General features: G+C 43.0%; 1 protein-coding gene and 1 long non-coding RNA gene across 25 annotated transcripts in view; one reads left to right on the plus strand and one right to left on the minus strand.

The window, feature by feature from the left end:
- Positions 1 to 23096, minus strand: part of cacna1ab (calcium channel, voltage-dependent, P/Q type, alpha 1A subunit, b) — a 127538-nt gene that overhangs the window by 12419 nt on the left and 92023 nt on the right. For 10 of the 24 annotated variants that reach the window (XM_069529826.1, XM_069529814.1, XM_069529812.1 and 7 more), the window contains 12 exons: positions 20541 to 20657; positions 20382 to 20447; positions 20121 to 20218; positions 19877 to 20027; positions 19485 to 19612; positions 18795 to 18891; positions 11310 to 11415; positions 10497 to 10604; positions 8375 to 8478; positions 4411 to 4532; positions 3641 to 3776; positions 2117 to 2230 (listed from right to left, as the gene is read on the minus strand). In XM_069529826.1, coding sequence (XP_069385927.1) covers positions 2117 to 2230; positions 3641 to 3776; positions 4411 to 4532; positions 8375 to 8478; positions 10497 to 10604; positions 11310 to 11415; positions 18795 to 18891; positions 19485 to 19612; positions 19877 to 20027; positions 20121 to 20218; positions 20382 to 20447; positions 20541 to 20657 — 1347 coding nt within the window. Of the gene's footprint in view, positions 1 to 2116; positions 2231 to 3640; positions 3777 to 4410; positions 4533 to 8374; positions 8479 to 10496; positions 10605 to 11309; positions 11416 to 16048; positions 16146 to 18794; positions 18892 to 19484; positions 19613 to 19876; positions 20028 to 20120; positions 20219 to 20381; positions 20448 to 20540; positions 20658 to 23096 lie in introns of those variants that run through there. The other 14 variants (XM_069529811.1, XM_069529822.1, XM_069529815.1 and 11 more) reach the window with 7 other exon arrangements.
- Positions 8485 to 12302, plus strand: LOC138411108 (uncharacterized). The gene is made up of 3 exons (XR_011243765.1): positions 8485 to 9499; positions 9799 to 10296; positions 11889 to 12302. It is a non-coding gene; the product is annotated as an uncharacterized lncRNA (long non-coding RNA).

The following is a 23096-nucleotide window of genomic DNA, read 5'->3' on the forward strand; positions in this document are numbered from 1 at the left end:
AGCGAAGGGGGGAGATGATGAAGCGCTTCATCCTTTATCACACTCTGTGTCTTGTAACATCACATGACCCGATATTTTTTAAATATCAGCTTATTTTTTTGAAAGGGGTTTAAACTGTAAAAAAAATCCTGTTAGGATGGTTAAACCCGAAGTTAGTAGTAATCACAACACTTCTTCTCACGTACCATAAATTAACCATAAATTTGTGCACAAACACAAGCTCTGCAACACTATGTAACTTAAACCAGCAGCTTGATTCAGGTGAGATGTTTAAGTGACTGTTCACTCTTTCATTCCCACGCCTCACCCTGAACATCTGTACCTGCTCTATGTAACTGGTGAGTGGGTTCGATCTCCTGTGAGAAGTGTGGAACAGCAGCTAACCCCACTACAATAAGGTAATTGACTCCTTTCCCATTGCCAGTGGAGGAGTTTGCATGTCTGTTTTTTTCCCCCTGGTGAATCGCTTTTCGACGTCACTCGCCAAATTAGCACGTTCACCTGGGTGTCACGTTTCCATCACTGCTGATAAAACCCAGAATCTACTGCAGAGTCATTTGACCCGGGAGTAAATGCAGATTTTTGTTCAGGTCCAGCGAGTTAAAGAATAAAGCGTAAAAAGACGTAGAAGTTATTAAAGACCAGAGATTATCTACAATATTCATCAGGAAAATTTTGAAACATGAAGAATTTTTACAGCTGCTGCTCTTTGTGTTCAGGACGCAGAGGATCATGGGTAATATCCATTTTCAGTTCAGCAAGTGGGACGACACACTTTTAATGTTAATTGCTCGGACACAGAGCCCAACAGAACCGCGTGTTGCTGCAGAGGGCGCTGTTGCTCTGTAAAAGTTACATAGTGTTGCTTTAAGTTGTAAACTTGAACTTGAACCTTTCACTTCAAATAGGAAGTGAAGTGATTTGGACACCATGAGATTTTATTTGATTGTATTTAGACGCCGCAGAGATTCGTACGAACGGCACGTGATGAGTCTGTTGCACTGTCTCGTTAACTCTGGCCACAGTTTACAAAAGACAGACACACCAAGGATTTGATGGAGATGGATCAGGGGACAGGGAACGTTTGGATAATATTCTATACATTCGGATCTTCTAGATATATATTTACATACATATCTAGAACACTTCATCCAGCCCCTCGACCCTGGACGTTCACGCTGCTCTATCGTCAGCATGATGCTCCGCTGTTTTGCTCAACGGGGAGAGTTCTCACAGCGAAGCAGCGGAGGGTGGAGGAGTTGAGGGTGAGAGTGAGGGTTTGAGGGATGGAGGAAGAGGAGGAGGGAGGAACACAAACAGGGGAACCGGACAGAGGAAGTGATTTTATAAAAGTCCTATTGTGTTGCATCCTAACCTTTGTTTACCATTCAGAGAATTAGAAACATAAAGAAATTAAAATCTTTGAAAAAATAAAATCTTGAATTTTGAATAAAATTTGAATAAATAAAAACATGTATTTATTGTAAAATATACATTGAATATTTACTAATTATTATAAAGCATTAGTGTCTCAAAATATTAGACATTTTCATTTTATCTTGAAAAAATATTTAAACAGTGTAATTAGCACATGAATATAACTCATTTATACATATGTGAATATGAATTGTTACCATTAAATCAAAGACACGGGACACTACACTTAAATAAGTTTGGATTGAAGCACTCTTCTTTGCACCAGTTGATCCAAAAATTAAACATTCACTTTAGTCCTGAATCAAAAGTATGTTTAAGGTTCGTTTAATAGTTTTTTGTTGATGTAATGTGAAGTTAATAAATTCACCCTGTATTTTTTCTTTGTCTTAATTGTATTTTATGTCGTGAGTGGAGCTGCTGCTGCAGATATGGTGTGGAATCAATCAATCAATCAATCAATCAATCAATCAATCAATCAATGTGTAAACGCCAAAACAAATAAATCTGTGTGTTCATGAATAAACCTGCACAGTTTGAAAAACAAAGTTTCAGGTTCAGGATGCAAAGAGAGACTTTTTAAATTCACTTCACCGCTCTGCTCACGATAACAGACAATGATATTAAATTTGATGCTAATGGGTGGAGGTGATGGTGACGATGGTGGGATGAAGGTGCTCACTTGGTTGTCTGCTGAGAGGCGGGGCATGGAGAGGGTCCGCCCATGCCCATCCACTGGGTGATAGGGCTCAGTGTCGGAGTACCCGTCCCGCCCCATCTCCCTCATCTCTACCGTCTGCAAAACACAACGAGAGGGGGCGTGACTGTCGTCTGTAAGGGGGAGGGGACTCACACAGGGGGAGGGGCTCGTTGACGAAATAGGGGCAGGAAATAAATTCAATGATAAAGTTTCTTCTAGTCGTTGGATCTATGGAACTTAACTGTTGCAACTGTAGACTTTGATAAAGATGGACGACATGACGGCGCCCAAAAGTGAAGCCAAAGTGCCTTGATTGCCCCCTGGTGGCTGCCTGCAGTATAGGTCATAAACCCTGCCTTCTCCATGTTAGCAGATGGGACATGGACCAAGTCATAGATGGTTTGTGACATGTTTCTGGTTAGTTTGTTTTTAATTGGTGATTTGATGATGTTAAAGGTCATGATTGACAGCTGAGACTGACTCAGGCATCATCGGCGCAAGATGGCAGCGTTTGAATTCCCTGGATATTTAGGCTTAATTTCTGGATCATGGGAGGAAGTGGAGACAAGTCTTCCATCTTTATTTACATCAATGGTTGCAACCTGTGTTTTGGTTTTAAAAATGACAGGAACATTAAAACCAGGATTTGATTATAAGTTAGAAGACCACATATCACAATAATCTAGATTTGAGAGGTTGTGGATAAACGCTCGTTCCAAATCCAAACCCTGACAACTGCAAAGATAAAACTTTCTATTTTTTGGACTGGAAGAAGAAAAATATCTCAGATTTTAGGCCTTGTCATGTACATGGTACGTTTCCAAATCCATGAACACTTCATTTGTACTTGGGATGAGAGATGAGGTGCTGGGGGAGAAGGGACGTCCCAACAGACAAGCGAACATAAGGGGGCAGTGAGGAGGAAAAGGTGCTCGTCATAAAACACATCCACCAACTCCAGCAGGAGAAAGAAAACCATCAAGGAAAGGGAAGATGGGGAGACTATAAAAAAACAGGAGATGGCTTGGAGCAGAAGGATGAAGAAGGAAAGATGAATAAAGAAAAGAGCTAAAAGGAAAGAGAGAGACGCCACAGTCTTCTCTGCTGGAGCAACAACCACGTCCAGCTCTTCAGATACAAGTTGATCATCGGAGGTTTGTGGATTTAGGACAAACAGCTCTCAGTCTTTTTAAGAAATATCTCAGGAAAGACTAGAAACACAGTGGATTCTGACTGATCCTCGTTTATCCTCATCATTAGAGGTTAGATACGGAAATACAAATATTTAACTGAAGAGACGGAGAAAATCAGGGGATTTAACTTTCCACTCAGTCACTGTCTTTAATTTGTCTTCATTTTTTTGTAGACAGATTTGAACTGATGCATTTTAACATGTCCACATAATTCTAATGCTTTTTAATGATCAGATTCAGAGCTTGACCACATGATAGTTCAGCGGTAAATTCATTGAGGACGGATGTTACCACCTTGAGGACCACATCGTACCTGCGGGTTGTGCCGGTTGTCGTGGAGATCGTCGGGGTACGGTCTGTCTGGGCTCCAGTTGCCCGTCTTCTGGAACATTTCCTGGGCTTTGGTCGTCACCCACGACTGGCTCTCGGTGATGCCACCCTCGGCAGGTCTGGCGGTGTAACACACACACACACACACACACACACACACACACACACACACACACACACACACACACACACACACACACACACACACAGGTGAATTACAAACCAGAAAATCTTTACTAACTCTGAGAGAGTTGAATCTTTTTGCAATATGTGTTGTGACAGAGACACTTCTCCCCGTTTTGATCTCTCTTAAAGACACGATTTTATAATGCTCTTTTTCCTAGTGATGATTTTACTGACTATTTATATGAAAATATGTTTCACTTTATCTTGTTTTGACTCTTTTTTCATCTGCAACTTATATTTCTGCTCTAACGCTGTGTGTTATTAAATTTTCTGTTAATTGTTTGCCTTTGATTTTTCATTTTTAACTTGCAACTCAATAAATAAAACTTATTATTAATATTATTATTATTAGTTTACTACTAAAAAAAATATCATCCCTCCCTAATGACCTGATGAAGCAGCAAAGAAATTAAAATATTTCCTAGATGTACACAGAGTATATTTATATATACTGCATATTCATGTAGGGAAGTACATGATATAAATGTGTGTGTTCATGTGTTCCACTGTCTCAGTCATGTCAGTACAGTACATGTGCCCCCCCCGTCCCTCTCCAGGTGCACTCACATGCTGTTGATGTTGTCGGGCTGGGTGCTGGGGAGGCCGTTCACGCCCTGCCCCCCCTGGCCCTCCGTGCCCCCTCCCTCAGGGGGCGGCTCCATGCGCTGAAACATTAATGGCGTTCGGTTCTGTGTGAGATACATGACATGGCCTGCAGGCTGGCATCAGGCACACTTAGGGGGGCGGACACAGGACACAAACACAGGATGCACTCGCAGCATGCACCCACATGGGGGCGCCATCGGCAAGCACATGGCCGTGGGTATCCAAGGTAAAGTTCCCTGGCGGACGACTGATCTGGGATCTGCCGACCTCCTTGAAGTCGTGTTTAAAAAGACAATTTACAAAGTTGTTTTTTGGACTGACATTCAAAGAGGGAAGGCTGATCTCAGATCTGTGTCGGACGGAAACTTCTACCTTTGGCATTAAATGTAAAACTGCTCTTAAATCACAGGTCATGGACCAAATTACCACACTCGTGAAACACAACAGTGAAAAGACATTTTACTCAGTCGGTGTGATCTCAGAATGTTTTGAGTAATATGCCACATTGTGGGAAGAACACATCTGATCCTGAACCAGTTGTGTTAAAAAGCAACGTCTGCTTCCATCTGACAGGTCGGAGGTCAGGCAGCTTTGCTCCCAGGGGGTCCTGGGTAATGGAGTCCTCATGACCACTACAGCTTGTGTCATGTCCCTCCACAGCCTGGAGGCTAAAGGCTGAATGCTAAATGAGCGCAGATGGGTCGAGGCCTCCTCAGACACACGAGGCTGATCTGCTGGACAGGAAGCTCGTTAAGCTACACTTTAGTTTTTACAGTTTAACCAGTCGACAGTTTTTCATACAGGGTTTGTTTACAGGTGGAGGCGTCTGATGTGGTAGATTTATTTCGAAATGTGCATCTTTTATGTTCACGACTGGGTGAGGGTTAAAAATCCCAGGTCGACTGAGTTAAAAAACAATTTGTGGCTGTTATGAATGTTTGAAATATCAACTCCTGGTCAAAAGAAAGCTCCGAAATTCTAACGCATCTTTTGAGTGTTCAACTGAAAGCCTTCTCTGAACGTGCGACACAGAGACGTCCTGAGGAAATTCACTGTGCAGACGATGACTGTGGTGAAAACACGAACTCTGGAATATCACCAGCTTTAATGGAATATGTCTCAGCAGCGACGTATGTATCAGTCTCAGCGCTGATTACATACAGAGCCACTGGTGCCAGGAACCTCCACTCAACATCCCAACCACCACAGACACATTCACCAACACACAGGACCGGAGAGAATGGCTCTTGGTTAAAGAAACTTGGGTGACAATGGACCTGGATTGACCAAACAGTGAGAGCTTGATAAGTCAAGGTCCCATCTCTTCCTGGAAGCATAAAGGGAGAGCGTCAGAAGGTTGGAGATGACATGGGAGACAGGAAACGAGGGGTTACAGACAACAGACAGGAGAACGACGGAGCGCAGACAAACGGGAACACAACAAAATATCAGAGACAAAACAAAACAAAAAAAACTCAGCAAAGACGTGACTCGGCACGAGGAACACACAAGAGGGGGAGGAGAGAGATGAGCAAACAGAGGAGGAGGTAAAGAAAAAATCCACTTCCTGGTTCTCCACACTGTTATGATGTTTGCAGCCTTCTTTCTTTGAAAGCATTTTCAAAATGCATTTTACAGTTTTAAGCTTTTATATTTTTCTTTCACACATTTAACTCTGATTACTCAATTTTCTACCATGATAATAAAGATGCTCCTATATCCAGTCCTCAGTGTTTGGCGCTGTTATGGTGCACAGTAATAATGGTAATAACAGCTTTTGTATGTTATGTTAATGTCAACAGGTTTATTCATTAAATTAAATTGAAAATGCTACACAATGTACCCACCTGTCACTACCCTGAGAGCTAACTTAGCTGGAAGCAGTGCATTGTATTTGTTCCTGTGTGTGAATGGGTGGGTTTTCACAAAACTTGGTGGGAATATTACTTGAAATAAAACTTTAAGATATGTGTTCTGAAAAACACATTTTCCAAGATATCTCTGCAAATAATAGAAAGACAATGTAAAGCTGATATTTATAAGAAAATGTTTCCCCATCTAAAAAGTAAAGTCATGAAGAAGTCAGAATATTACGTTGAATAGAAATGATGTCATCATGACGTCACTGTGAAGTCAGTAGTGATGCAACCAATTTGATTATTAGATTAACCAATCAATCATCATCATAAAGTCTGAATGACAATATTATGATATAATAAAGTTAGCATTGCTTGATTAGGGTAAATGCAGCAAACGGTAAGAATCTCCCCTCGGGTACTTTTATTTTCTAATCCATTTTATTCTGAAGGACAAAACTGGATTTGTATTAATTGTGTTTGAATAAATAAATCATTTATTGGACTTTTCCTCATCAGTTCGATGAAGTCCAGAAATGTACCAGTTACATCTGATTCTAAGACGCAGACAAAGAAATATTCTTAAACTCCATCGAAAGAACACGTATGAAGAAAGAACAATAAATGATAAGATCTCAAAGTTACCTTCATAACAGTGTAAAGAGGGTTTTGAGTGGATTCTTTCTTTAAAGTGCGGCATCACAAACAGAGACTCTGTACAGACGGTGGGACAAAGTGACACAGACGGTTGAAGGCCTTGTGCATTGCTGATGTTGAGAGAGCCTGTGTGGACCAGTCCATTCTGTCCAATGGGATGTCTGCATTCAGGAACATACCAGCATATACTGTGATTGCAGGGTCGTACTCTTTGGAAGGAAAAATGAAAAAGAAGAACATGCTCTCCAGTCACCAATGCGCTCCTTCGTTCTGCAGAATAGAAATGTTCTACTGCAAGAAATGTCAGGGTTCCCACTCATGAAGAAATAATATTCCAGGACATTTCCAGTTTGTTCACTCTAAACACTCTGCTCTACTGCTGCAAAAATTCTAAACTGTAAGAAAACTAGGAGAGTTAAGAATAGTAATGGCTTCTTATATGCAGCCATACTGGCCTGTAATTACAGGAGAGTTGCAGGAGAGGGCGTACCTGTTATACTACACAGCTTCACACAGTCACGCTTATGATAAATGCTTGCGGCTGAAAAACAATAAAATCATTTCCAGGACAATAAAGATTATTTCCAGGATATTTGATCATTTGAACTAATTTCCAGATTGTTTCCATGAGTGGAAAAGTTCTTCCCCGGATGAGTGGGAAACCTGGATGTGTCTGAGTCAATGTGGACGAGTTTGTTCCCGTTCCTTTGGCGAGTTTGGACTTTTTTACATGAGCTGGATGAGTTGCTGGAGTGAACCGGAGGCATTGCATGAGTGGAGAGATGTTTCACAGTGTGGACCAGACAGCGGGAGCGAGTGCATCTCAAGGGCATTCATCGACAGGAGGGGGAAGAGCACTGACACTGAACAAAATGTGAGGCCATGTGGTATCATCATCATCATCATCATCATCATCATCATCATCATCATCATCATCACCATCATCATCATCATCATCATCAAAATGCAAAACATCATCTACAACAAAGACAATCGCTGTAAATGAGTAAACCTCCGAAACTCTGGATCCTCGTCACCATGTTCAAACATCTCATGGTGAAAAGAAGCAGAAGACTTGAAGCGGAGAGGGAGGACGCTAACTAGTTGGAGAAAGTTAAACAGCTGGCAAACCTCTGCTAGCAAGCAGGCAAGAAAAAACAAAAACCAGAGGCAGCGACAAGGTGCTGGAAAAAGGACGAGGCAGATTTTCAGGGATCGTGCAAATAAAGGGTTCAGGCTGAGAGGGTTCTTGTGCTTTTAAAATCATATTTAGCAGGAGAAAAAGCAACGTTCAGAGTAAAGGAGAGTGGGAGCAGTGTCACGAGAGAACCAGGTGAAGGAGGAGGAGGAGAACAAGAAGAGGAAGAACAGAAATGTCTGCGTTCAAGGAATTTCTCTGGGATGGCGTCTACCTGTTCCTCACGCAGGGCCTGCAGCTTTTTCGTCTTGCTCTGCCGGTAGTACTCCATGATCATCATGGCGGCGTAGATTTTGCCCACCGTCAAGTCTGTGGCTGCTGAGAAAATGACAAGTTACCCTGCAAGATTAGACCCGAGTGAGATGGGACCCTGAGCCGTGGGGGGGATGGGAGTGGGGGACAAGACAACACACAAAACATTGAAACGCAAACAACACCACAAGAGAAATTCAACGTAACATGCAGAGTGCACCAGCAGCAGGGACGACATCATTTCAACTGTCTCGATTTGGTGGGTTCAGTACATCCTCCTCACCCACAGTGGCAGAGACACAAAGTTGTTTCCTCTGCCACAGTTGTTGTGTTTGTCTGTTCAATAGCAGGATTACGTCAAAACGTCTCCATTGATTTCTATACAGTCTCGTTCCCTGTATGGAAACATCTGAGGTTGTTTGTTGGTTGGTCTGTTTCTAAAATCTATGACGTACAATATATATATATATATAAAATAAGTTTGATGAGGCGAGATAAAGGAGTTGTGTTTCTATTCTCTGTGAGTGAGACAGAAAGAATTTCTGATTAAATTTCAGTTTTAAATTTTAATAATCTGGAAACTAAAATGTTATTTTGTTGTTTTTGAAGAATTAATGATCTTTCCTGATGAATCCTGAACTGAAACAGCTGGACCTGCTCGCTGGTGCACAACAACCCACTTTATTACATCACTGCACAGTTATTACCACATCAAAGCCAGTAGTCTTTTCACAGGCAGATGCTTCACCTATCAGTTCACATTCTCTTATTTTGTTTTCTATCCGTATCAAACCTTGAGTGTATTTAATCTTTGATCTCAATATTAAGGCTGAGGACTGAAGTAGCCGCCTCACTAGGAAACACACGGACACCTCAGTCAAATGATCCCTGGAAAACAGGAGCTCAACTTTTTTCTACAAACTCCGGACGTGTATCCCCAGAGTTTGGATGAAAAACATAAAACATTTAAAATCTGAAAAAACGTTGAGCTTTGTTTTGGCTCTCAGATAACGTCACCGCGGAGGAACTGAATGGGCAGCACCCTTTTCAAAGTGGCACGGCTACGAGTCTTCCAGCATTAAAACATGTGATAAGATATGACCACACATATCTTATTCTCTTTATTACATAACTGGGCAATCAGACATGACAAATCCTATCTTATATCTCATTAACTGCCATGCATTTAGCCAAACAACTCAAAGTTACTGCTAAACATGCAGAATTACACTAGTTAAAGTCATGTTAGCACTAAAACCGCTCAAATATTCTTATTGTTCTAAACAGATTTACCTGAAAATGTTCATTCATCACATTCAGTTTTCATATTTAATAAAATTATCAGACTAGTTTGCTAATTTATTTGCTTCTAAATTCTTCCTGTAGTGAAAAGACTTCTATAGAGGATCTTCTATAGCAGACACCCCCTGATACCAGGACTGTGTGTGTGTGTGTTAGTGATCTCTGGTCCAGTTCAATTCTCCCGTCCTGACAGATCTGATCACAATTGGACAGAATTAAGTACCTGTGTCTGCACCTGACATTAAAATGCGTCCACTTCCTCGTTATATAATAAATAAACATGACTTTCATTTGTTTTCAGGTGTTTGTGTGTGTGAGCGAGAGAGAGAGAGAGAGAGAGAGAGAGAGAGAGAGAGAGAGAGAGAGAGAGAGAGAGAGAGAGAGAGAGAGAGACAAAGAGAGAGCGGAGTCACGAGTAAACTGCAGCGGGTCAGAGACGTCAGCTGAGTGGGTCGTCCTTCATATGTGGCCCAGGACACATGTGAACGTGGTCTAACCTTAGCGCTGACCACTTGTGATCGGATCACTCAGGACGTAACACCGGGTCTGAACAGAGTCTGTGTACATGTACTGTGTTTGCTGGTGAGCCTGGAGTACATGTATATTAGTTATGGATGCAGTGGATGTGTGTTTGTGCATCTATATGTAGAGTGAGTTTGTGTTGTCGTAGCCTGATCAGGAGATGCGAAGCAGTGAATGACACTGACTGGTCGAAGCTGTCCTCTTGGTGAGTTGGTGATCGGACACATACACACCACTATGCGCAACTTCCTGCAACTTACCCTTGTGCGGCGTGACCAGCAGGTCCAGCGTCTTCTGCGATAAGTTCGGCCAAATTGCCATCATCTCCTTTCTCAGCTCGGCATCCATCTGGTGCTTGTCTGCACCCCCTGGGCAGCCCCCCAACAACCAAGAGTGCCCACCCCCCCACACACACATACATAAACACACACACACATATCCAACATTCAGATATCCACACATATGCAAACATCCCACACACATTGACACAAGGCGAAGAAGGTGCGGACCAAAAGGGAGGCACAATGGCACAAAATCCCAAAAGAAAGATATTTAACCATTCACACATATACACATACACCCCCCCCCGAAAGAGCAATATGTTAGTGTCATAATAACATTATTTTGTCAACAATATTACAAAACAGACAGAATTCGAGAGGTGGTCACATGTTGTTTTTCCATCTCTTTAATTTAGAGCATGATCTTTCGGTGAGAGCATTTCAGTTTCTGATTTTGTGACACTTTCACTCAAAACCTTGCAATTGCACTCAAACAGCTTCCGCTTGTGCTTAGAATTGTTCTGCTTGTGCTCAAACGGAGAACTTATTATCAGACCTCAAACAGAAGCAGAGCAAATCTAAGCACAAGCAGGGGCTATTTGAGTGAAAGTGCAGGGTTTTCAGAGAAAGCTTTACAAAATCTGTAATCTGTAAGTCCTGCTCTAAAACTGAAAGACGACTTGAATAAAGGTAGGAAAACAACCATGTGATAATACTTGTGAATGACCCAGGAAATACCCAGGGATATCAGACAGGAAAGATGAACAGGGGTGATAATACTTCGAGTCGTACCCTTCGCAATCTTTATATCCAGTGCGGTCCTTATCAGAGCCATGAGGGTGGAGTTAAAATGCACCGTGTTGTCGTCTGCAACCGGCAGATCCATGCGCAGCAGCCTCTGTGGAGAGCCAGTCAGGATGAGAGGATGAGAAGGGGATGCGGCCTTGCTAAAAGAGCGGAGTGCCTGAATCTCCGGGGGAAGGGGAGCGGGTTGGGGGGTTTTAGGGGACGGGGTTGAGAGAGCTCCATAGACAACAGCCAATTAGAAGTGGACTTGGATTTGTCCAGGTTTTATTCGATATTCCCTGAGACAGATTAGGGTTCAAACAAGAGCGACTGAGCCTGAGTGTAATAATTTTGAATCCCGGTTTGATCAACGCAGCATAATTCGTCAAGTCAGGGAATTAAGCTCTTGTTTTTTTTTTTATGTTCTCTGACAAATGTGTGCGAGAGTAAGCGACTGTTGTGCGATTGTGTGTTAAATCTGCCGCACATATAATTTTATCAGTACACGCATTTTGCAAGTGCGAGAGCATTTGCTTGAGGGAAGAAAAAGACGAGTTCCTGCATCTCCTGTTTTTTTTTTGCCAGTGATACTCTACATGACAGCACAGCTATCCAATGAGAGGCCATCTGCTGCTAAGCAACTGTGAGAGCCGAGAACCACAAGAAAGAACAATCAGAGCCAAAATGGCTTCCGACCCAACCTGTGCCCATGTTCCCTAAATGTGTGAATGCACTGGCGCATTTACACATCTCTGTGGTTACACACATATAGATATAGATGTATATAACAGTACACATACACCAACCCTCCCCCACCAACCCCAACATCCCTCCCCACCTACTTACACACAATTATTTGCACCGACTCCAATTAAGGGTACTTAATTGGAGTCCACAAAATAGGTTGACTGGGGAACAATAACAGTATCACTGGTGTAATTCTGCTATTTCTTTCAGGAGACTGCTGTCTAATTCAACTGAGGCATCTTCTATAGAGCTCCCCCCACCTGTTAGGAGGTTCCCTGTCTTTACATGTCTATACCAGGTAAAACCAATGGAGAAACCTGCTGATAGAACAAAACAAGCTGGGCCACCTGGGGCCGCTTGCCGTTCCTATCCTGGCGTCCATCGGATTTACCTACGAACATGAGCGTTGGGCACTCACGATGGCAAGCACGTTGTGTGATGGCGGTGGGGTTGTGTGTACGTGCTCGTGTGTTCCTGAGTGTGTGCGAGTGTCAGGCATGCCCAGAGCCGAGTGTGCGGCAGGCAGAGGGCATCGGCCCACATCCACAGCGCTCGGCAGGCAGCAGACAGGCAGGCTCGATAGCCGTGCAACAGAGAGTGCGGGGGGTTGCATGCAACACCAAACAAAACACCCCGCTAGAAATAAAATCCCACGAACCCAGACACACAGCATGCAGCATGCCTTTACTTCACTCCCATTGTCTAAGCCCCAACTCTTCCCACCTACCCATCCCACTACCACTCGCCCAATTTCCCTCAAAACCCACTTTCACAATACAAGCAGCCGTGCATCCGCGCAAAGAGAGTATCCTCAATCTAATTGGATTGATCCTATTAATTGATTCTTTTCTTTTGCTCTCTATGTTTTTACAATCATGTTTCCTTTAATCAGAGTCAAATTGGACACCGATGGTAATATTTCATATCAGGTCAAGATCTCTCTCAATGCCAAACGGGTGCAGTGTCTTATGGGGACTCAGAGTTAGAAAGGAGTAGAGTTGTGGCATTCCCTGAAAGAAGAAAAAAAATCATATAGAAGATCAAAAAGAGATGATTGATGTTCGGCCTGTTTTTTTTGTTCTGGATCAACCAGACTTTGTAGTAGTAGTAGTAGTAGTAGTAGTAGTGGAAGAAGTACTGTAGGGTAAAGGGAGGGGTCTATCGAAGGGGACACATGGCAGGGACAGCAGTTAGTTGACTTAAACTCGGTGAAGCTAAGCTTGGTCATGAGATGTAGTTACAGATAAAAAGGGAATGAGAGGAGGGAGAGGAGGATCGTGGAAAACACTGATAGAGTAAAAGTGGATTCAGGAGGACGTATTTCGGTCCGAAGTAACAGAGAGAAATTTGAGTGCGGTTTGTGTGTAGATAGAAAGAAAAGAGAGAAGAAAGAGGAAATTACAGAACAAGACAAGAGATAAAGACGAGGACTCGAAACAACACTGACATAAGTTTACTGAGAAGAGTTCATAAAAAACCACGCAAAGCTTTGGTATCAAAACTACTTTTTCTACTAAAGCCTAGTGTCCACTAAAGGGAAGTTCGAGAACTTTACCAAGAAATTAAGAGCAATCGGGGTCAAAGAGGTTAAAGACGTCTAACCTTGCCCTCTATTCCGACACAAAATAAGAGGAATTTCACTCTAAAGGTCTTTTAATAAGCAGACTTTTTCTTTCTGCAAAATTCATTCAATGAATACTGGAAGGTTGTGATGGCTGAAGTATGTGATGGGGGCCACTGCCGAGACAAGTTGACATTCTGGAGAGGAAGAAAAAGAGGGAACAGGAAGGAGAGGGTGAGAAGAGACAGACCACACTCGGATGAACAGAGGGATTCTGTGAAGGAGTGAAGATGAGCTGAATCGCGGACAGACAAGTGGACGCAAATGTAAAAGGACAGAAGAACGACAGAGAGAGAAAAAACAAAACAATAAAGAAACAAAAATGGGGAAACCAGAATTAGCGTCCTGTGTTTGTATGCCTTCGCCAACCTGTGCATTTTCAGTTTGCATGGTTGTCACTGGCTCGGAGGCATAACAACAAAAAATCGTGAAAAGGGCAAAAAATGGAGGAAAAAACAGAGAAGAGAAGATAAAAGTAGAAAGATAAAAACAAATAAGAGAGACAGGAGTGAGAGAGCGACTGACACCCAGATTCAGTGTTATTTGTTTAAAGGCATCATACAGAACATTTATACAATTGGTGGTTGGTTACATTCATATTTAAATTTGTGAGTCGAATGTTGATGAAAGGATCTCTGAGAATCAAACCTCCATTCTGGGGCCCATGTGACTGGTTAGTTTGGAGACTGCTGCCTCAAGATTGGACTTTCTCTTTTCTCTTTTCACTTTTTCATGAATGTCACATTCATTTTTCTCACAATTTTGGATGAAGTATTCTTTTTTGTATCAATACTAAAATTGAGATGTCATCAAACACTGTTCAGCCCTTCTTCTGAAAAGTTGAGATCCAATTATTCCAAAGCGAAAGATGAAAGACTTCACACTCCTAATGATACACGATGATATTTCCATCTGTGATTCTACTTTTCAGAGCCTCTCAGCCCCGCGAATGCAAAGTTCCAGAAACTATTTGAAGCACATTGTCTTTTAAGAACTATTCCTGGTGAATCTGGATGTCAATGAGAGAGAGAATGACAGAGAGAGGTAAGAGTCTACTGAGAGAGACAAAATGTGACAAAGAGACAGCGAATGCGGAAATGCTCGATCCAAATCTTTACCCTGGTGGTCCGAGGCACAAAGAGACGCAGAAGTTTCCTTCGGTGTCAGAAAAAAGACAAAAAAATAGAAGGGCCAGAACTTCCTTCCTACTTGTTTTTTTAAAGCAGTATCACTATGTCATGTGCACAGCGTGTGTATGTGTGGTCATGTGTGTATGTGTGGTCATGTGTGTACGTGTGCACTACAGTGCCATCCACAGGAATAAGAGACTCAGAGGACTGAAGACAGAAACCCTTGCCGTTCCTTCTGTACCTGCATCGTAAGCTAAGATTCGCACGGTGTGAAAATAAGCCTGGATGAAAAAAAATCTGTGTTTGAATCAATAGATATATTATTTATGATTATTACTGAGAAACAACTGCGTGTGTAAAGTGTGTATATTAACCAAGTATTGGTCACAAAGTTAACCAGTAATTGTCCTCGGGTCAGTGGCATCATTTGCAGGATGTAATGTTTATAACCTGCTGCAAATAATCATGTCACAAATATTGACAGAATGTGGCCGAATATTAGGTTTCATTTACATGTACATTGGTTTTTCTTCACTACAATTTTGTGGTTATTTTATTTATAACAACACAAATCAGGCTGCATAGACATGATTACCATAGAAGCTCACTTCATAGTTCATGCACTGATTCTAGAAGATGGAGTTAAATATGCAAATATCAATTCAAATATATATCAAAAGAAGATTTCTTGCTTTCTAGGAGATTTATGCTCGATCTGTGTTTCTCTGGTGTGTGTTTGTGTGCGTGCAAGCGTCCGTGCAGGTTGCAGAGGGACTGGCAAAGCCTCCTCTGTTCCCTCACTCCTGCGGCCTGACGGGAGGAAAAGAAAAAAAGAAAAGAGGACTGACTACCACTCCACTATCACTTCACTTCACTGCACGATGACAAAAAAAAAAGCCCATCCCTCCATCCCCGCGGTCGGAGAGAGAGAAGAGAGGACAGCGCTCACCACCACCACCACAACCACCACTAACAGACAATGAGGAGAACACCGCTGGGAGGAGGAGGAGAGGAGGGATGAGGAAGGAGGAGGAGGAGGAGGATGAGGAGGAGGAGGAGGAGAAGAGGATCGGGGGGGGGGTTCAACAGGTGAGAGAGGAGATGTTCTCCTCCCCAGCGATGGGGAGGACTGAGGACGGAGATGGGAGGGGAGAGGGGGGAGAGAGAAAAGGATGATGGGAGAGAGGAGCGAGGAGAAGGAGGTGGGAGTGGTCGTGGTGGAGGGGTAAGGTGGGGGGCGAGTCTACCTTATAGGCGACCCGGGCGGGACACCTCTTCCCAAGGCCTAGCGGCGGACACATGTGTCTTAGCATCTGATACATGTCTGTGTAACTGATCCGGCCGCTGGGGTGGCCACAAACACACACACATGTCACACACCCACACGCCAACACACACACACACACACACACACACACACACACACACACACACACCAGACAGAACAAACGTAGACGGACGACGTGACAACGAAAGAAAGGAAAAACAGTGAGGGTCCAGGGAGAGGGAAGACGCAGACGCACAGAGGTGTGTTACGGGGGGGGGGGGGACACGAGGAGGAAAAAAGAAAGAAAGTGACAAAGGAAAGGAAGAGGGGGAGGGAACAAATACACAGAGGTTATTGTTTTGATCGCTGTGGACATGTGGTTGCTGTGGTGAGAGACAGAGAGAAAGAGAGAGAACGAGGGGGTGTGTGTGTTTCATGGCTTCTACTCTGGTGTGTCATAAAGTACCGGAGAGGAGAGGGAGGGAGAGGGGGAGAGAGGTTGTGGGAGAAGGGGAGGGCTGGAGGAGGAGGAGGTGTTATTTAGTTTAGTTAGTTGCTCAGATAACGTTCTATGCGAGGTGAAAAGGGGATTTGTTCGTCTGTTGTTTTTTGGTCTTTGCCCTCTTTCGCCGCTCGTATAGAAGTGACAGCGGAGCTTCTAGCAGGCAAAGAAAAGCATCGCTGCAGAGATCGGAGTGAGTCACAGTGATGAGTCAATGCAGTCAGTTACTGAGGCGGCGTGTCCACCAGGCACCTCTGCTCACAGCTGTCCAGATGTTCATGGGAGACCTCACTGATACTGGCTCCCCAACAGCTACCGTAGGTTTTGGCTTTTAGACGGTTCGGTTCATCCACGTCACAGAAAAAAGGCCGGTGTGATGGTTTCGAGCTGTGATATGACTCAGAGGTGCAGCGGTTAGCACTGTCACCTGAAGGTCTGATTCCCGGCTCGGCCAGGGTCTTTCTCTGTGGAGTTTGTCCGGCTTCCTCCCACAGTCCAAAGACGTGTCTGTGTGTGTGTGTGTGTGTGTGTGTGTTGATTGAATTGTGATGTAGATGATCTGAACCTTTAACATTTTCTTTTCCTGAAATCAAAACCTGCAGCAGCTTAAAAAAGATCTTTACAAACGCAGATGTGATGATCAATGATTCTTCCCACGAGCATCTGTCAACACAGAGGAACAGAACCTGGTGGACACAAGACCTTTATATGTCCAGAGCCCCTGACTCAAACCACACACACACACACACACACACACACACACGCACTCACGCACTCACGCACACACATACACACACTACCCTTTAATTTCCTCAGAGTCACAAACAGAGCCTCTCTGCCTGTATCGTTATTGTAGTTATTCGGTTAAACTGTGACGTTAAAGCCTGTTTTCCACTAAAGGTTTGTCAACACAACACAAGCTCTCTGCCTCATAACGAATGCACACAGGAAAAGAAATGTCAATGTAAAGCACAACTGCATTATTTACTTTAAAAAATGGCTGAGGATGGTGTGATTCTACGATACAGTATTCAAGAAGCACATTTTTATATCTCAGTCATTTATAGTTGTCGTCTGTTTTAGGATCTTGACGTCTTGCAAATTGAAGACTTCAGACACGTTTTGTTGTGGATTGTTGTGTGAATTCTTTATGAAGAGCTTGTAATGGGCCTAAAAAAATATTTGAATTCTTAAAGTCAAAATGCGCAGGATTAAAAAAAAAGCTGTGGATATTCAGGAACATTTCTATTCAGCAGGGAATGTTTTACCTTTCTATGGAATAAGATTTATCATCAGTTGTGAAAACTAAATTAAATCTTCACACACATGCACCATGGAAACCCTTAATGTCCCAACAGGTGACATTCATTTATCATATTAACTCACAGGATAAATATCTTTTGTGGAACAGATATATATTTGATAATTTGATAATTACCACGGAGAACCAGTTAACGTATGTGCAGCAAATGATTCCTGCTCAGGACAATCGGGTGTCTCCGTGCAGGAGCAGCAAGAATTTAATTATGTGTTGAAAATAAAACTTGATTTCTCTCCATCTGAAGTCGTCAGAGACGTATATGAATTTTTATGAAATTAACTTGTGTGCACACAATATTTATCCTGTGTGAAATATTGTCGGTCAAAGTCTGCAGACTCTAAAGCCTCGAAGACACATGACGGGTTTCTGACCGAGCCCTCACAGCGTTTGTCTCTCTGCTAATGTGACCCCACCCCTCACCCAAACCCAAACAAGAACGATGCACACTGCTGGAATTAGAAAGCAAGCAGAAATAAAAGTCCAGACTCTGGCGTTAACATCGTAGTGAATTAAAAGTGAAAATACCAGTGTAACTTCCTCAGCGTTCAGTCAGGAGACAGCAGCGAGTGCAGTGCACCACTTCATGCTTCACACACCACTACCAGTGTGTGTGTGTGTGTTCAAGATTGTGTGTGTGTGCATTTCTGCATTGTCCCAAACATTCTCATTGTCATGTCAGAATGCAAATACAACAAAAAACCCCTCCCCGAAGAAAACTAAATGATTCAATGGTGAAATGAGATTAAAACAACTGGATAATGCAAACCCAAACAGAAACAAACCAAATGAAGTTTGAAGTAGGAGAGAATTTGTTCTAAAAGTGATAAAGAGCGACATTCATTCCAGTCTCTTAAAGGCGAGCAGGTTGTGTTAAAGTTTGTGCTTTAGGGGTTTGGTCCAAACCTTGCAGGCCACCCTATGTGGGCATTTCTTGCCAAGGCCCAGGGGAGGGGAGATAACTCGCAATAAACTGTACATATCCTTATAATGTATGCGCCCGCTGCAAGAAAAATACAAGGAGGGAAGGTTAGGAGAGGGAACACACAGGTCAGAGAGAGAGAGAGAGAGAGAGAGAGAGAGAAAGGAAAGGTAGAAAAGGAGAGTACATTTGTTTTACACTAAGAAAAAGAAGATGCATGCTGAGTCACACACACACACTCCTCAGAGAGGGGGATAAGAGGAAGAGGGTTACATTCATCTCAACTGTGCACGGAGAGTGCAACTGTAGAAAGAACGTTCATAGAGCGAGAAAGAAAGAGAGAAAGTTGGATCATTCTTTTCTCTCAGATTGGTCAGTTTTAACCGGCCAGCTTTTTAAATTCTGTCACCACACGATGCACTTCCTGTTCCATCGTGACGCCCGGCTTTGTCCCGTTTTCAGGACGGGAGAGAAAGTCAAGGGTTAAGAGTTACGATACGTTCAGCATGAAAGTGTCCAAAAGTCTGTAGATAAATCTTATGTCTTCGTCTATATAATCTGTGTACTTGCTGCTTCACATGCTTTTTCTGCCTTTGTGTTGTTCTGCGTGACTTCTAAAGCGTGTGTGTGTGTGTAAATGAGAGCGTGTGTTTGCGTGCGTGCTCGCTACTCACCAGGCGGCAGGGTCGTACTCGGCCCATATCCTTACGTACTCGTCCAGGTGATGCGGCCCCAGGATGGACGAGTCTCTGGTCAGGTACTCAAAGTTGTCCATGATCACAGCCACGAACAGATTCAGCATCTGGAACAAAGACAAGTTTAAAACAATGAAACACCCGTGAAAATCAAAGACCATGGATTTCGTCCTCTGCTGGTCATTTGAGAGAATACAGGTTTCACTTCCACATTGGCTTTCAGGATTTAGAGTCAACATCCATTTTTATACGCAGTACAAGGAGAAGGGAAAGAAATTATTATTATTAACTAGAGGATTTCATGTGTGTCTGGGTTTAAAGTCTGTTTTCTTTTTTAAACTGGTTGAAACTTTTCTGTGTGTTTTTCTCACCAGGAAAGAGCAGAGGAAGATGAAGGAGACAAAGTAGGTGTAGGCGAAGGTGCTGCCACACTCTGGCTCCGTGTTTCCTGAGGCCGGGTCGCACTCTTTATCACCCAGACAGGCCAACATGATATCATGCCACGCCTCGCCGGTAGCACTCCTGCACGAGGGGAACACGCAGAGAGGTCAATGAAAAAAAAGCATGAAGACAGATTATAAAGTGAGAGACAGAAGGAGAAGTGGGAGGATTCACCTGAACAGCAGCATGAGGGCCATGATGAAGGTTCTGAAGTTATTGTGCTCATTGATGGCACTTTCATCCTCCTCATCGAGCGCCAGGTTACCAAACAACTACACACACACACACACACACACCTTTACGTTAATAACAAACCAATAATTATAAACTTTATTTATAGGCCCCTGCACTTTTCAAAATACAGTGACAAAGCGTTCCTGAAAAAACAAGGCTGGAGGAATAAAAATCCACCCTGGGCCGGTTGTCGGAGCTCACCTGCATGCCGATAATGGCGTAGATGAAGAAGAGCATGGCGATGAGCAGACACACATACGGCAGAGCCTAGCAGAGCAGAAGAAGAAGAAACGTTCGTCAGAGTCGTGAAGTGAGCTGTGATGTAACGTGTGTATGTCCGTGGTGTTAGCATGTGGAGACCTTGAAGGACTGGACAAAGGTCCACAGCAGGATGCGAATGGTTTCTCCCTGTCGCAGCAGCTTGATGAGGCGAGCCGCCCTGAACAGCCTCAGGAAGCTCAGGTTGATGAAATTATTCTACAGCAGAGACCAAGGGATAAAAATCAGTTTCAGGAAAAACAACAAACCTGCACAACCTCCCTCTGCTAAACACAAAATCCAAAAACAACAGCGGAGGAAGGAGAGGACAGACAGAGAGAGAGAGAGACAGAGAGAGAGGGGAGAGAGAGAGAGAGAGAGAGAGGGGGGAGGGAGCCAAAACCAAATAAAGCACAACTTGAAACATAATGACACTGAGGAGAAGATACAAGTATAAATGAGAGAAAAAGGTCAAAAGACAAAGAAAAAGAAAGAAGAAGGAAATCAGGAAAATTATAAGTCAAAGAGTCTAAAGGTCGTCATCCAATCTGGTACAGCAGAACGCTTCTTTAAGAGAACCAAATGCACTGATCTCTGAGGGGGGGGGGGCAAGCAGGCCACACAAGATGGAGCACGGTGCACTGTGCCTGTCAACCACACACACACACACACACACTTGCACACACACACGCACACAGATGTTCTTTTGAAAATAAGAGCATGGCTTGGGGTCTCGTTTCAATTATGATTCTTCCAAATATTGTTTAAAATATTTGTCAAACTGGGATTCAGCTCCGGGAATCACTGATGTCCACGGTTCTGATTCCTGTACTGTATGAAAAATGATGTACAGTATATGTGTGTCTTATATTTTGAGTGTTACTTTCAACTACCGTCATGTTACAAGGATAAAACCAGGTCACACTTAAAATCTAAATATTTGGTTCTTGGAGCTGGAATCCAGTTTGATAGCCTAGTAAAAAACATTTTGGAAAGAATTTTTAACAGCCAAACTCCCTGGTGAGAACCTGGTGTTTTTTGGTTGACAGGCAAGGCGGGTAGAGGAGCATGAGGAGGAAGAGGAGGGAAAGGAAAAAGGAGGAAGTAGCAATCAGCCTCAGTGCAGGCATGGCATGGCTTGACTTGGCATGGCTTGGCATGGCTTGGATTGGCATGGCAGCATACTTTCTTCATGGAAAGAACCGGCCTACATGCAGACCAGCAGGGGGCGGTGGGTGCCGAGCACAAATCATAAACTCTGATTCACACATTCACTTATTTAGTTGCACTAAGAGTGTGAGACATTTTATTTTGAATCCGCTTTCAAAATCAAAATACCTTGGTTGAATTCAAATTAAGCTATAATAGTTAGCATTAAAACATTGTGATAAACGTTCCCTCCGTTTGTTAGAAAGTCAGTTTTAAAACTGGAAACATGAAAAGTCTATAAACAGTAAAACTATTCCACTTGTTTATAAAAATATCTGATGACTTTTATTGTTGAGCCTGTCAGGATCCTGTAGACCGACGACTGGTTTTCCAGTGATCTGATTACATAACTTCAGAATAAGTTACCATGGTGATTTAACAAGCTCCGCAGAGCTAAAAACTCAGAGTTAAACCTGAAGTTACCACGATAACAACAAATCCTGCTTCGTGGTACAGACCTCTGACATTTTTTGGAGGAATTACTGTGTCCAGGAAAACACGAATAAATGAAATATTTTTACTCTGCTTGAAATAAATGAATGATATTCTAATTTCCCAGGGACCTAAACATGAATCCAAACATATGATTGTTCTGTTAACACGTCAGTAATGAACTTGTTTTAAAGGTCGTCATCCAGAGAAGCGCATGCACTGGGGTCAAAGGTTAAGATCTGAGGGAGCGGGTGATTGGGGGGTTTGGGGAGGGGGAGGGGTTACACATGACCAATGAGGATGCAGCATAAAGCTTTGAGAGATAAATTACAAACCAACCAGATTCTACATGTGCGAAGATGTAGAAGGATGAATGGGGAGGAAGTGGGTTTTTTTGTGGTAAGTTGTAGCACGTTGTGAGAGGGTGAGACATTTTTTTTTTTGGAGGGGGTGAGATTTGGTGTTTTATTGGGCGGGGGGGGCAAAACGCACACCATCACCATCGTTATATTCATCATCATCATCATCATCATCATCATCATCACAGCACCACCACCACATGTCATGGCGCAGCACGGATGGAGAGAACACGATGAAGGATTTCATAGTGCATTTTGATTGGATGGATTTTATCAGAGGAGGAGGAGAAGGAAGAGGAGGAGGAGGAGGGGGAGGGGCCAACAAAGTAGAGAGGTTTAAAGAAAGCATGTAAAGAGATAGAAGAGGAAGACGGAATCATTATGGGCGTCGTTATAAAAGGCAGTGAAACACAACTTGAGTCAACAACAACAATAACAACAACAGTTAGTGAGTAACATCAGGTGGTTCAGCCCCTCTGTGACGCCTGCATACAAATGATCAGAATGTAGATCTGCTATTAGAGATCCATGGGGAGGTTCTGTTCACTGTACAGAACAAGATTTAATTCAGCCGCTTATACGTATTTCAACGGAACAACACGTTCCGTAATTAAGCATTAATATCGTTTGTGCAAGACTTAGCTTCAAATAATACACA

Source organism: Paralichthys olivaceus, chromosome 8 (genome assembly GCF_024713975.1).
Source record: "Paralichthys olivaceus isolate ysfri-2021 chromosome 8, ASM2471397v2, whole genome shotgun sequence".
Lineage (NCBI taxonomy): Eukaryota > Metazoa > Chordata > Actinopteri > Pleuronectiformes > Paralichthyidae > Paralichthys > Paralichthys olivaceus.